This window comes from Limulus polyphemus, unplaced genomic scaffold (genome assembly GCF_000517525.1).
Source record: "Limulus polyphemus unplaced genomic scaffold, Limulus_polyphemus-2.1.2 Scaffold5552, whole genome shotgun sequence".
NCBI lineage: Eukaryota > Metazoa > Arthropoda > Merostomata > Xiphosura > Limulidae > Limulus > Limulus polyphemus.
This window is the reverse complement of record NW_013671162.1, coordinates 7917-24084: the sequence shown is the minus strand read 5'-3', so window position 1 is coordinate 24084 and position 16168 is coordinate 7917. Positions and strand designations below refer to the sequence as shown.

Here is a 16168-nt window from a genome sequence, read left to right as displayed (position 1 = left end):
CCTCTCTCCAAACCACTAGATGTTCCATCTTGGAGACTTTTTCAATTATCGACTTCCTTGGACTCACCCTTCCCCCATTTGTCTATGAGACATGGAGTGTCTGGTTACCTCGACTCTTGCCTCTCCTACATTTCCTGCACAAGAGGTTCTATCTCCATCAGTGTAGGTGGAAATATACTAGAGATACTTGAGTCCTTTTGCTAGAGAACTGAAAAGTATAATTCACTAATGTAGGTAGAAATGTACTGAAACTGTTAATTAATATGACATATTGCTAGTGAACTGACAAATATAGTCCATCAGAATAACTAGAAACACACCATAATAGCTAAATACTGTGTCTTTCAGATATCAGCAAATTTCCAGTAAGACTTTGCAGTGGTAACTGAATTAAAAGACCTAAATAAATGCACACTGCAGATCATGCACACACTTCAGTATATGAAATATTTTGGTTGAAAAACTGTTGGTCATGATTGAGAACAAGACCATGATGCTGCATGTTATTTGACAGACACTTTGCCTTAGTTAGTCCATTATCTTTAGAAACATGTCCAAGTTCTATCATTGAATCTTGACTGGGTCTAATTGAGTCTGTCTGGAGAAAGCATGGAAGGTATAATTAACTCTGAATCATATTGGAGTTTGGTTGATGCTTAGCTCAATGGGAAAACGGGGTCATTTAAAATAGAGCTGGCTATACACATAGTCATTAATAGTTTCTCACTGTTTTATCAAGATATTCTCAATTGTACAAAGAATAATCTACAAATTGTCCAACCATTTTATAACAAGAAGGACCATGGTAAGGAAGATACATTGCAGTTGCAGTTACTGATAAGGCTACACAACCATAACACTGTCCATATAGCACTAAAAAAACACTTTTTTTGCAGCTGAGAGATATTCAAAACCAGGAAATAATCCAATGCCTCATTGCTTTCTTGCCTAAGTAGTGGTTACGAGTATGGTAAATTGCACTAAATGCACTTTTCCCATACTGATGATCATGTCTTGTACATTATGGCATAGTAAATAAGCATAAGGTCTGATAGTGTAAAATTCATACGAGTTAGATAGGGAGTTAGATTTGTATTTCCCATTCCATTAAAACTTGGGAAGTCTAGTCTTTGTCAACTTGATAAAACAGCGTATAAAATATAGAAATCTAAACTTTGGTGATATTCTCAGGTTAACTGATTTCCTCAAAGAGTGTTAGATTGGTCTACTTTATAACAGAAGGATTGGCATGATAAATCATGATGTAAATCTGAATTTCAATAATCTTACTGAGTTCTATCAAAGAAATAATCAGACTGGACAGCATGTGTTTCACAAGCTTTAAACTATTTTTATTTAACTCACTGGAAAAGCAAACTGTGTGCACTTATTTTCTGGATGCTGGGTTGTCACCTGCTACTGGACTTGTAACAGATTTTTTTCCTGTCAACCGACTCATTTGAAGTTCTAAGTAGTAATGTCTACATGGAACATTTCTTTATCTATAGCAACTAGTGCTAACACATGACTGGTCTTTCTCATTCAACATAGGGAAGGCTGTAACCTTTATATATAATCTGCTTTACCAGTGAAGAATACTGCTGCTATTGTCCTTCTTGTGTAATGTGTAGTGTTACAGCTGTGTGCTGAGCAGATATTTCTAGAGAACAAAGCTTAATAGGTTTCTGGACTACACATTTATGCAAAAGTTGCATTGACTTGGAATAAATGGGAAATTTTAAAATTTATATTTGTATAAGATGGTAGAAAAAAGCATGGTATTCGTGCATGCCACACCTGTTAACTTTGAAAATATTAAACAGTTTCAGTTGATAATGCATACTGGAACATGGTAGGCTTTTGTTTTAGTACTTGAATTATGAGCTTCTTGTATTACTCTGCACATAACATTGATACCTGACTTGGACTGGGTTCTCAGCTAAAGTGGCATTCCTCTCCAGTTTACTTCTTCGAATATTTTAGATGTTACTTTATGCTTTTTTCATGCTCTTCTAGTTCTCCATACAGGGGGAATGACTTTCATTAAACCTGAAACTGTCAGGTATCACATACACATGATGGTTATTGTCATTGGGAAATTAGTAACACTATACAATTTATGCACTTTTTAAACATTTTGGTGAATGGAAATTTTATTTTAGGAATTTCTCCACTTCAGAGTGATTGATGTAACTCCTGCCTCCTCCCACTACACAAATCTAGTGGGAGTGATCACATTCCCTTGTTCCTTTGCCACTGCTTCTACATGAAATGTTTAATTGCTCAGGAAATAATGAATTTTGCTAGTTTAAAATTATTCAAACTGGAATATAAGCATGTTTAATGAAGAAAATCAGCCAATATCAGGTAAAAATTCATTTCCTCATTGTTTTATCTTATGGCTTTTTCATAAGCTAGAAACCCTACTGAACACAAGCCCAGTCTTAACAGAACAAATAGCTCATATAATTCAAAATAATAACATTATGTATTGTCAGATGTGTGAGCATATTATCAACAATAAGGTAACAATAATAAATGTATGATGCATATAAACACACATAAATATTAATTTAAAAGGGAATATAAAAAAATTAGTTATGTAAGTATTCACTTCTAATAAGTATGTGGAGGTAAATTGTAAACGTACTTATAACGTTTCACTTTATCGCTTGTCGTTCCTCTTTCCTCCATAATGTGATAATTTAGTTGTAAGTGCTTTTACAAGTGGTATTGTTCTTAGTCTCTTTCTCTGTTTCAAATAGAATGAAAATGTATATTTTGTGAAATACATAGCTCTGGAAATGAATCTCTGGCTGGAAAAAATTCCATTTTTGGGGAGCGTACTAAACATCATGAAAAACATAATTTGAAATATTCATTTACTGGTAAATGTAATAGCGACTATATAATATTTTTCTGCAATCTGTAATTCTACATGAAAACAACAGACAGATAACTAAGTTCTATGTTTCAAACCAAGTGGTAACTCTTTGTATAAAAAGTTATTTTACGAAACAGACACACACTAGTCAAAGCCCAGGAGAAGTGCTCTGCTTGTTTTTTTCCTGTCATGACTCGAGCTTTCTACTTGTTTCCTTGTCAGCATATGTTCCACATGGACTGTCTTATTGCTGAGGTAAGACATCTGAGTTGTTTGGATTTGAAAAATAGTGGGAACCAAAAATAAGATATATGTTTGTTAATACTATTTTAAACTAAATGTAACTCCATATCTAAAAAAACATTTTATGTCAAATGCAAAAAATTTTAAATATGCATTTTCGTTCTGTGTATAACTTTTTAGTCATTAGTTTTGTGTAACACTACATGCATTAAATTTCTATATGTACCATAAAATTAGTTTCATTATTGAACAATATACAATAGAATATTATTTTAATACAGTCCAGACTCGCATACCGGTCAATGTGATATAGTGGTCAACCCTTAATTACAGCCATTTTGGCTCAGTCCCAAATATTTCCTTCTATTTTATGTTTGTAAAACATCCACTATTATGGGCACTTGGTTTGTGGTCACCTGTTTCCCAGGCCCAAGCGGTCTCTTTGAACTCAGTATTGCCGCTGTCCAATTGAGACCTGTCAATCAAAGTGAGGCCACTACCGTACATCGACTGATAGTGGCCACATCTTGTAGGTGTTACAAACCAGGTGACCATTGATATTCCCAATTAATGGCATGCTAATCCTACCTGATGCTTCACACCTCATTCTGCACTAATGATCATACAATCACACATACACGATTAAACAGACAGTATGTTTTCACACTCCTTTAAACTTTGTCATTTGTAACATTTCTACTTCGATGTCTCTTTGTTCTTCTTGTGAACAAAAGGTTTGTTCAAAGAGAAAATTCACACATTAATTTCAAGTTTTGCCAGCTTTCCCTCCATTTTGCAATAAATAGAGCTCTGCTTTCTCAGCCAAATCAATTGTCTCTGATGGAAATGGCAGAAAGTTGAGTATCATTACCACCAGGTGTCACCACATAAACAACAGCACCATGCCTTGGACTCTGATACTGTGTGGTGCAAGGGAAAGTCGTGAAGCTCCTCATCGTCCTAAATTTTGCATTTATCTGTTAATCCAAAATACAGTAAAGAATTTTAATTTTTAGACAAAATGCAAAAATAGGTATGTAAAGATATTATTAGAACATTCTGTATCAAACATGAACATAGAAAGGTGAGTATTATGGGCAAGTTGTAGGGGGTATGCACTGTGCCTTTGAGGCCTCAGTCTGATCCCAGAGTTGACCCCATACAATGACACTCAGTAATACAGCCACCCTGCTATGCAGCCATTAATTGCTTAGACTCACAGCTGACCGGATAAACGTGGTTGGACTGTAGTTGTAATAAAAAAATTTTAATGCTGGAATTTTAATTTGGTTGGAATAAAGGGAATTACAATTTCAAAAATAATGGCATTGTCAATACTTGCCAAGTTAAAGAAGATCTTTGTTCATTGATCAACAGGCTTTTTTAATTTAAATAATTTTTATCTCATTCTGTCACTACAATAATTCTAAAGGTTTTGATTTAAATATCTGGCAATGTTCAAAGTTGAATCTGGATTTATAATTGTGTTTCTGGACTAAAACTGAGACATATAGTGGTTTTCCTGTTGGTAAACAGGTCAAGCATTTGTTTTGAAAATTACAAGCATTACTAATACCTTTTCTTTTGAAACTGTAACTTAATTTATTTCAATCAGATTTAACTTAATTGTAATTAAAGATTTTTTAAAGTTTACTTTCAACAATAAGTCACTTTAATCTATAGGTTATAACTCATTTAATAACTAACAAGAGACACAGAGTTGAAGAAATTCAACGCCAACTTGTAGCTATGACAGGACGAGATGATGCAGCCTCTTTATCTTCAGTTTCAGGAATTCCAGGAGTTAGTACTAAAGAAAGACTGAAAGTAAGTGTGACTAATAAGAGATTTAACTATGATAAAAGAAGTGAAAGTATTTTGAATATAACACATCCAGAAGTCTTAGAAGATGAAAATATGTTTGGGGTGTGAAGTTATTGATTATTTTAATTAATAATTTTTTTTATTTGCAGATGGAATTAGATGATCTGATTGCCTCTGAATGTCTTTATTGTGGGGATATCATGATTAGGCAAGTATTGAATATAACACTTTGATTATATTTCTTTTCAAGTGTTCAGTATATGTCCACAGTACTTTCATTATTGTACTGCTTAGTCATATTTAATAAATTTACCAAGTAGTTAATATAAAGTTATTTTTCAAAGTTATTGTTTTATAGGTTTATAAAGGGGTATTGATACAGTGGATGGCACATTACACACATGAGCTTACTGATTGAAATCTAATACTGGGATGAAATATAACATTAGCTTGTCTGAATCAATAACGTTTTTAATCATTGTAAATTCATTTGAAATAGTTTTAAGAAACGTAATTCATCCTATTATGTTAAGCCATATTAACTGTATAGAAATACTAATTCTTTAAATAAAATACAAAACTTCTAATATAGCCTCATGTTTTGCCTCTTGCCACATACAAAGAAACAGACCTAATTTTTTACATCCTCCTGTCCTGTCCCTAGTGGCTCAGTGGTAAATCTGAAGGCTTATAATACTTAAAACTGGGTTTCTATACCCACGATGGGCACAGATTGCCCATTGTTTAACTTTGTGCTTAACAACAAAAAAACAAATACAACCATTTTATAACTCTTTCCATGTATTGTGCATCCTTTATTTCCTATGGGCAATATAACTACACGTTTTAACATGATTACTGCCCCTGTCAACATATTCACAGGCTAATCATATTTCTACCTATACCTGCCCTTATTTGGAACATACAATACCACATATGGACACCTTTTCTTCTTGACACCTTATGCATACTTTATTTCTCTTTGTTCTCATGGTGTGAGAAGTAATGAAATTACATTTCGTTGTTGCTTGTTTTCATTCTGTACTGGTTGTAATTCTTTGTTTTTTATGTTTTCTTCAGTTATGCATTCAGATTCACTAATGTAAAAACTGCATGTCTTCTTCTGTATGTGATGCTTATGATGTTACTTTTTCTCAGTGTTCAGGTGTCACTGGGCTTTTTGATGTAGCTTTATCTTCCTTGGATATTTTCACAAGTCATTAGTCAGTTGTTCTTGGTGATGGATCTCATGGTTATTTGCCCAGGGTTGATACTGGTTCTGAGGAGGGTAGTGGTACTTAAAATGTTGGACCCTCACAATACTGAAGACAGTTCATAGCTGGATTTTCCTTCTTTGGATCCAGCAATGAGGGCTTTATTTCTTTATAACCTATTGACGTTTAGGTCAATATAGTTTTGCCACCCAAGGTTTGCTGTCAGATCTTTTTCAACAGGTTTTAGAAGATTTCACGGAATCTTTATCTTGTTGGCCTGCCTCTATCAGTTTCATTGTCTGATAACTGCAGATCTAGTGTATATTCATCTTTCTCAGCCTCAGTTTAGAATTGTAGTGTTTCTAACAGTTTTTTTTCTGTTTTTCTATTAATATTTTCTCATTTTTGCCTGCATTTATCACCATCATTCTTCTTTGCATCTTTAGATGATGGTGTTACATCCACATGTTGCTGGCATACTTCCTGATTGTTTGTCTTTGTTGTTGAAGTGTCTTTCTGCAACTTTGTCTTCCTTATCTTATAATTTATAGGATGCTTGGGCCAGGAAAATCATCATTATAAAGTGTTCTTTACTTTCTATGTATGTATGTGAATTGTGGTATGGTTCTGTGTTTTGTAGACTTTATTTCTGCTGATGTTCCTAGTCAAATAAAATTTCACATAACTGCTTCTCATTAGTGTGTTTCTGCCATGAGCCTCAAAGGGTTCTGCATTATTTGGTTAGTTTCATCACCACCTGTTTGTGATCTCTAATTTTTTTTTTTCTTTGATTTTGTGTCTTCTAGTATGAGCTTCTTGTGTCCACATTTGATCTTTTCCATCCCAAGATGTAGCTATGAATTGCTACTTGGAAATCATCAAAGCGTCCAGTCTCCTGTCCATGAATTGTTTTTCCACGTTTCAGAAAAAAGATTCCCCTAGGGATTCCACAGTGTAAGATTTATTGTCTCCACTAGACATTAGTCACACCTTTTTGGAACATAATTTTCCATTTCACTTGGTTTTATGCACAAGATTGATTCATTGGACCAAGCCCATGTTGGAGAATTCATCTTTACTATAATTCTGTATTTCCTTAGTATATCTTCACAAAATTTATTAAGCTTTTAGTAAACATTACAAGTGTGCTGTACACAGAAAATCACAAATTTTAATAAAATATTTCTTTATCGTAGATTTGCCTTTGAATTTACTTTAGTCAGTCTGACTCAAACTCTGACTAGTCTGAGAGGAAGGTGATTTTCATGTTAAGAATAAAAATAGTTTTTTTCATCTCACAATTTTCAAATTTCATTTGCATAACCTCTAGATCCTTTTTAATAAATATCTAAAGTTTTTTCAGTAATGTTTGTTAATATTGTTTTTGCAATAAAAATTTTGTATTAGCTTGGATACAAACTGCTTTGTCACTGGCTGAAACATAAGGAATATACTGAAAAAATATACTATGTATATACATATATATATGTGTGTGTGTGTATTCAAAGAGCCACCAGGTCTGGATTGTTTTGTTTTTTTATTATTATTCTGTTATTTGGTACATTTGTAGTACTTTCACTGCTGTTAGGCTGCTCTTCAGCCAAAAGGTGTTTATAGTATTAGATGTACAAGAGGTAATCAAAGTCTTGCACTCTTTTAAAATTAACATGTAACCCTGGGATATATATAGTAAAAACTGGTAATACTTGTAACTGATTTTGAGCTTTTAGACCAATAATATTTCAAACGGTTCTGGTCATTTGTTTCAACTGTAATTATATTTGAAGGATTTAAATACATAAACAGTGCTATGAACACACACTTTAATCAGTATTACAGAAGTTTTAGGTTGAATAAAAACTACAATAAAATGAAACAATCTTTTAAATGTGAATTTTTTAAAATAAATTATAAGGAAATGTATCTTATAGTTATATTATTCTTTGACCAAATGAGCAAAAATTAGAGTATATTTTAGAATCACGTTTTATTCAGGGGCAGGTTAAGGCAAGGGCTATTGGAGCTGTAGCCCCAGGCCTGGGCTCAAAAAAGGCATATTATGAAACTTATTTGTCGTTAACTTAGTCTTTAGCTGCAATCATAATAGGCCCAGCAGAAAAATTTAACCCTAGATCCATCTCACCTTTAATGTAAACACAGTTAATGGATCAGTTTCATTGATAATGTGTTACTGATTTCTACCTGTGAAACATTAGTACCATAAAATTTGTTAGGTTCTGACTAAATCACCTTTTCTAAAAGTTCATAGAGCAAAAAGAGGTGCTTGCTTCAGTAATAAATATTAGCCACTGGCAGTGATAATCTCAGTTAACAGATGTCGTTATGTAGGATCTTGCATCATTACTCAGTCAGTGCAAAATTGGTCACCTCAATGTTACATAGAGAAAAAAAAAGAAATCCAAGAAAGTCCTTTAGGTGCTGTATAGAATTTATATCAGTATTTGTTCTTGCCAAATCTAAGACTTCTTGTTCAAGGTGGTCTGATGATATGCAAGTACTATGGTTGTGACCCTTTAATAACATAAAAATTGAATATATCTATTCAGCTGTATTGAAGTAAAATTTTCAAACTTTTAGTGTACAATTTCTTTTCTTCGTTAGGTAATGTACATGAAAATGGTGAGCTCAGTTTTAAATTCCATAATCTTTCCATGTTGGATATACAAGACTGTTCAGTTCAAGATTTATTATTTAGTTTATTTAATATTTAATGATTGTTTAGTTTTCATAACAATATTGCTAAAAGTTATTATTTTAAAAATTATAGTTATGACAAGTTTCATTATGTAACGCTATATGAGTTGCACATTGTGTATGTAGTTTAATTGTTGTACTAGGCCTTTGTAATATTGTTGACATCATCTTACTTGAAGCTTGTAAGTTTTTCTCATTATGTGTAATGTTGTTAATAGAGGGCTAGATATTTCTAAATTTTTCTGTCATGTTATAAATATGTGCAGATTCAGAGTGCAAGTAAGTAAGTTAGTGAAAGTAAGACAAAGTTAGTGAGAGATATAGTCAAATAGATCTAGACTGTGTTTGTAAGATTAGCCATAAAATGAAAGTATCACAGCTTGTATTGTAACAACAGAGTAAAGGAGAATAATTTGTCTTGTCAAGGGGTGTTCTAAAGTAATTGAACCCACCTGTATGGATTTTGATGAAAAAAGAGACAATTATTTAAGGTTCTGGATACAACTGTGATAACCAATAGTGTAATGAATTTTTGTACCTAAGTTTGACTTTTTTTGAATATATTATTTTAAAACAAATGGATTGTGTGCTGTTCATTTATTGTTGAAAGTTATTGCCAACAAGTCACAGACACCTACTGTAAAGAACTGCAGCCCTATAAAAAACCTGATATTCCCTAGAGTTTGTAGACATAAACCAAAAAAAATGTTTTAGCACAAGTCAGGCATTTTGATCACGTGCGAAGTTAGAAGCTCTGGCTTTTCCTTTTCTGTCATTAGGGCTTACTTTATATTCTGGGAAGTTCTGATGGATTTAGGTTTGAATATAGTCATAAGCAAATTTATTTGTTAGATTCACTTGATTTTTTTTGTACTGTGAACTAATCAGATCCACTGTGGTGATTTGAATGTCTTAAGACTCCTGTTTCTGTCCAGCCACAAACTTAGTAGTAAATAATTTTATGTACCTTTTCTTGATACTGTTGTTTGGTATTTTATCCATCCTCTAATTCTTTTAGTAAAGTTTGACTCATTCACACACCACATAGTGCCTTTTACTATTGTAGACTTAGTAGGTAATCTGTATTACAGTTCATGATAATCTAGGCATTTTCATGTGGCATTGTCTTATATTACATCAAATTCTGGCTCATATGCACATGTGAAGATTTATACAACTGAGTTCAATACCATTTCAGTATACTTCAAGGTGTAAGTACCACAGTCAGAAGCACAACAAAAGTATGTTTAGTCATACTAAAGCTCCTCCTACACAACAATTTTGTATTGTACTTGTTCACCTCTGACTCAGCAGATATGATCCATTAACCACTGTTGTTAACATCAAATTATATGTCAAGGATATATTGCTAAAACAGGTTTTTCTAACCGTAAAGCAGCTTCATGAGGCCTATTTGTTACCATTTTGTCACTGAAATTCACTTCAATTGCTGTTGTGATCTCTATGAAATGTGGACTGGCAATACATTATGGCCATGCTTTGAAGATAGTAATCACAGTGTATTCAGTAGCTCAATAATTTTCAATTATTTAAGTCGTTCTTCCAAAAAAGATATCTAAAATTGTACAATTAGCCCTATAAATCCCAAAAATAAAAGATATATACTTTTTATGGTCATGTTCATCTAATGATGATGTAAACTTTGACTTGATTGTGGATTGAGCAGGAAATCATTTAGGTGGAATTTATTTTAATATGTAATACAAATTCAGAAAACTACTAGATGTGAAGACATCATCATCTTCACATAGTTGTAACGAATCTGATCTTATCAGTTCAGGAAGGTTCATGGTTGTAAAGTCTATTTGAATATTTCAAGAACTTACGTTTTAGTAGTATATATATATAGTAATGTAAATATATGAATGTGTTGGGCTAAGTATTCTTGTACAGTATGTGTCTGTGACTTGTTGGCGATAAATTTGACAATAAATGAACAGCACACACTTCACTTGTTTTTAAAATAATATATGTATTTGAAACAAGCTAAATGTATATACAAACATTCTTTACACTATTGAGATCATAGTTGTATCTTAAACAGTATGCAGTTCTCTTCTTCTTGTAAAAAGTCCACTTAGTCCAATTCAATTGCTTTAGAATTCAGATGACAAGCCAAACTATTTTTCGCTATTTTTATCGCAGTAGTATCTGTGTATAATTCACTTGCATTGTCTCAGAACTGGGACAAAGGTGACTGGGCAGTCTGTCTCAGCCCACTTTTCACAGGAAAAGGCCTACAAGTATATGCAGGCATGATGTCAGAATATGCCATGGACTATGACAAATTAAAAGTGGCTTTGCTGAAATGATATGAACTTACTGAAGAAGGTTTTTGCTGGAAGTTTAGAGAAGTGAAAGCTGACACTGGAGAAACTGTATTTCAGGTTATGGCACATCTACAACGATATTTCACAAGATGGACTGGCATAGTCAAACAGTTTTTAGGGACTGGCAGACCTATTAGTATGTGAACAGTTCATGATCACGTGTTTAACTGACATGTCACTGTTTCTAAAGAAGAGAGCACCAAAAGATGTGCAGGAGATAATCAAGCTGGCAGAACAGTATATGGAAGCCTATGGAGGGAGTATAACTGACAAGTTCAAAAATATCCAGTTAAATTTGAAACTAGTGATGGCTGACCAGAAGCAAGAGTCTACTAAAGGTGACAGAAGGGAGAAGAAATGCTATGTTTGTTATAAAATTGGGTACATTGCAAAGGATATGTTGATATGTTAGAGTGAGATTAACAGTTTCAGAGAGAGAAGAATAATAATTTGTCTCCTCAAAGGGTGTTCTAAACAAATTGAACCAACCTGTGTTTAACAAAAAGCAGATGATTATTGGAAGTTAAGGATACAACTACGGTAACTCAAGATTTTGGTCGAATCTTTCATATCTCTCCAGGAAAGCATCCATATCATCTTTCTATTCATCAAATTTGGGCAGCTTGGGTCGGCTGGCCCTGACTCCATTGTTATTCTTGGGTCTTTCTTCTTTCTGTTGGGTGAGCTTTGCAATCACAATTTGTGCTCTTATTCTCTATGTTTCTAGTCTCTCCTCTCTCTATTTTTCTTTTTTCTCATTTTATGCTCTTATTCTCTCTATTTGCAGTCTCTTCTCTCTCTCTTTCTTCTTTTTTCTTTCTTAATTTGTGCTCTTATTCTCTCTCTCTATTTCCAGTCTTTCCTTTCTCTCATTTTCTCCTTTCAGTATTTCTTCTTCTCTTCTCTGTTTCTCCTCCTCCCTCTTCCGTTGCCACTCTTCTCTCTCTCTAGTTCTTGTTGTTTAACAAACTCAAAGTTCACTATCTTTTAACCCAAGATGGTCTCCTCTTTCCATCTATATATCAAAATTTGGCATGGTTATATAGCATGATTATAATCTCCATACTATTTGTGCTACTACTACAGTTCTTCATATATAGGCCTACTTATTTACACTGTCATTCACGTTTTCTTCTACTGCCATTTACCATTGCATAATCCTGGCTGTGGCTCGCCAAATGTCAAGAACTTACTTTTTAGTAGTATATATATAGTAATGTAAATATATGGGGGTTGTGTTGAACCAAGGATTCTTCTACAATAGATGTCTGTGACTTGTTGGTGATAATTCGACAATAAATGAACAGCACACACTCCACTTGTTTTTAAAATAATATATGTATTTGAAACAAGTTAAACGAATATACAAAAATTCTTTACACTATGGAGATCACAGTTGTATCTTAAACACTATACAGTTCTCTTCTTGTTGTCAAAAAGACCGCTTAGGCCAATTCAGTTGCTTTAGCCGAACTATTTTTATCATGAGTTACCACACTTGTATCCTGAATGTCTAGTAATTGTCTGCCTTTTGTCCAAGTCTACACAGGAGGGTTGAATTAGTTTAGAACACCCTTTGATGAGACAAATTCTTCTTCTTATCTCTTTCAAACTGTAAATCACACACACTAACATATCAACCATTAGGCCATTCACTCCCACGATGATTAACTTGACGTTTTTTAACTTTTCTCTGACTGAACTTCTCTTTCACGTGACTTTGCTTTTACTCTCCTCTGCTCATCTAGTCGCAGTTATTTATATGTCTACCACTTAGACTTCTTGAAATCTCCATAGTCTTGATGTCAATGAATTGCACACAATGTTCGATAGCCTTGACGTCAGTGAATTACAAACACAAAATTAATTAATTAATAGTGCTACCTACATTAAACAGTCTTTTTTATCTGACAGAATATATTGTTTATTACTAACAGAACTTTATTTTAAAATATCAATAGATATTTTTAAAATGTTTACCATAGACTTCCCTAATATATTTTCAGAAGGATCACTATGTATATTATCCTGAGTAGCACAAATTTATCTCTAAAAATATCTTTGCTGGCAGAAAAGCTTGCAATCATTGGATAGTTCACTTTGTCCATGCTGTACAAAACAGTTAACTGATAGTGTTCACATCTTTTCCACTATAGATGTGGTTATATGAAAAAGATTTACCACCTTTCTTTATATTTCCGCCACTTGAGCAACTCAGCCTCTATATAATCCCATAAGAAAATTTAACCCACCTTTTAGCTAATAACATTACCACAGAGTTATTAGAAAAAAGAAGCCAAAATCTGAAAGATCACCAAAAAGAAATTTGACAAATATTCATATCTAAAGATAGAAGTGGAGATGCTCTCTTTCCAGAGAAAGTATAAAATACTAAATTCTCTTACACCAGGAAACAGAAAATGAACAAACAATTAATGACATAAGTTTTCTTTTTAACTACACTAAGATATAATTTCCCTGGCCATTTAATCTTGTTGTCCCACATCACGTTTTTGTGTGTATTCTGTATTCAGATCATGTCATTTTATACTGATGAGTTTTATATGTTTTTTATATTTCATTAATTTGTAATTTTTTCACTTGTAGAGGCTAAAATAGTGTATCTTGGTTACAAAAGAAATAGGTAAAAAGCTTTCATAAATAGAGAATGGATTAAATGAAGGTCGCAGTATGACTTCCATGAAATTCTTAGTTATATTTACTTATAGTTTATTCAGTGAAGAGGAGAAAAATTAATTTTTAGAAAAGCTAACTTAATTTCACCTGCATTAGATTTAATGGCTTAGTACTACAAAGAAAAAATATTAATTAAAGACAATATAAAACTTTTAAACTGCTGACTGTTATTAGTTTTTACATGTTCAAGGTAGAGAAGTGTTTAAACTTTGAAGTACCAAATTAAGTCCCTATTTAAACATTATTATAGGTCTTTAGTGGATTTTAGTGTATACTTATGAAGGGAATCAATTAAAGAAACTCCATGAACCTACTGAAGAAAGAATTAAACTTTAAACCTTTACTCTCTGGTATTGAGTTTCAATATCCATGTTATTTTTATGCAACATAGTAGGCATTTTGGTTGAATAAAAGTTCAAACTTATTTCACATTAGGTATCTTACAAATGACTAGTAGATTCTTACTTCTTCAATGTTTGAAAAAACGTGTGAATTACAACAAAATTTAAGGATTTTACAGTGGGATGAGCCCTTAACTTGTTTTTAATTGTATGTAATACTGACTTCAATATGTTAGAAAAACGGTTAGATTTATATAAACACATTGTACTACTTTAATTAATAATTATATATTTTATGTATTATTATTACACAGCTAAAAACTAATCACAATTTCCCTACTCTTTGATTGTTAAATATAATCTTTAATTCTCTATTAGTTTAGCTTTTTTAACATTTTACTTTTTGTACTTGTGAATATAACAGCTATTTTAAGGTTAGTCAACAAGGTAAAGATTTTTCAGTGTATTGTATTCCACATTTATGTTCTTCATATTCAGCCTAAAACAAAATTAATCCTAGCAGTTTAGAATTCAGGTTAATATGAAGAAATATTTTATTTTGTTTTGTTTTCATTAGAAATTGTTTCTTATATATGTTTGTTTAACTAAAGTATTTTTCTTTCATGAGTTTAGCTACAGTGATTTTATGCAAACTAGATAAAAGTTCTTATTAATTCTGCTTGTGATAATTTACAGATGGTTGTTTTCTTTTTTAAATCTAGGTCTGTTGATGCTCCCTTCATTGATCCAGAAGAATACACAGAAGCTCTGCAGGGTTGGGAGTAAATTTAACGGAATTGGTTACCTCTACTGTATACAACTATTGAGACATAGCTTCAAAATCAAAATTATAGTATAGAAACTGATAACATGAGATTAACAGTAGAAAGTAAATTTAAATAATTTGCAAGAAGTTGATGTATGGAAAATATAAAACTATTTTAAATACAGTGCAAAACTTTTTTTTCCCTCAAAGGTTTATTAAAGTTATAGTTCACACTCTTTTTATATGATTGCTCTATACTCTTGTTTTATGAGCATTTTCTCAGTACTTTTTTTTGCTAGTTTAAAGTGAAAACATAATAACTGGTGATAATACACAAATAAAAGTAAGAATATTCGCTATACAATAAATAAAACAGATGCTAGAGAACACATGAAAAAGAAATCAAAGCCTGCACATTTTGTTTCATGGTCTTAAAAGGTATCCACAGCAGTATTTAATAACGTTTAATTGTGAATTTTGTCAACTGTATTATGCTATAAATTAATTTCTTCATATTATTGTTATCATCAAATGTACACTGTTTGGGGGAAATACATTGCATTCCATAATTGTGTTAATGGCATGTTAATAGAATATGATGTTTATTGATTGTGATCAATCTATAATAATGTTGCAATAAAAAAATAATAAGTATTGAAATGGAATTGTGCTTGTGTCACTTCATAATCTTAAAATACCCATTTAATAATTTCAGTGATTTAAACAACATAAAATAAAACTGATTCTCTCAAAATGTGGAATCAATTCTCATGATCCACGATGTTAGACATGTTCTTATTTTAGCACCGTTAATATATGCACACATTCTGAACTTTTCTTTATTATAACTATAAAATATAATTTCTCTTAAAAGTATCTTGGTTACACTATCATATTACTTAAAAAATAAGATTCTGTGTTTTTATATAACCACTGAAAATAATTTCACAGAGAAATTATATAAGCGTATCCAATTTAGCCAGCTCCCTAATTAATACTTTTATTCTTATTCTAGAACTTCACACCTGCTTCTAAACTTGCAATAAAAGTAGAACAACTTCTTTATTTGAATTACTATCTTTTGATTCATACAAGTTTTGATTTTTTTTGCTTCTGCATTATACTGTTATAAA

General features: G+C 32.1%; 1 protein-coding gene across 1 annotated transcript in view; it reads left to right on the top strand.

The window, feature by feature from the left end:
• The window catches only part of LOC106472724 (vacuolar protein sorting-associated protein 18 homolog), a 52520-nt gene extending 36825 nt beyond the window's left edge, over window positions 1-15695 (top strand). Inside the window, exons 7-10 of the mRNA XM_022401265.1 lie at window positions 3022-3139; window positions 4811-4954; window positions 5101-5159; window positions 14992-15695. Coding sequence (XP_022256973.1) covers window positions 3022-3139; window positions 4811-4954; window positions 5101-5159; window positions 14992-15055 — 385 coding nt within the window. The 3' untranslated portion in view covers window positions 15056-15695. The remainder of the gene's footprint in view (window positions 1-3021; window positions 3140-4810; window positions 4955-5100; window positions 5160-14991) is intronic.
• Window positions 15696-16168: the final 473 nt, after the last annotated feature.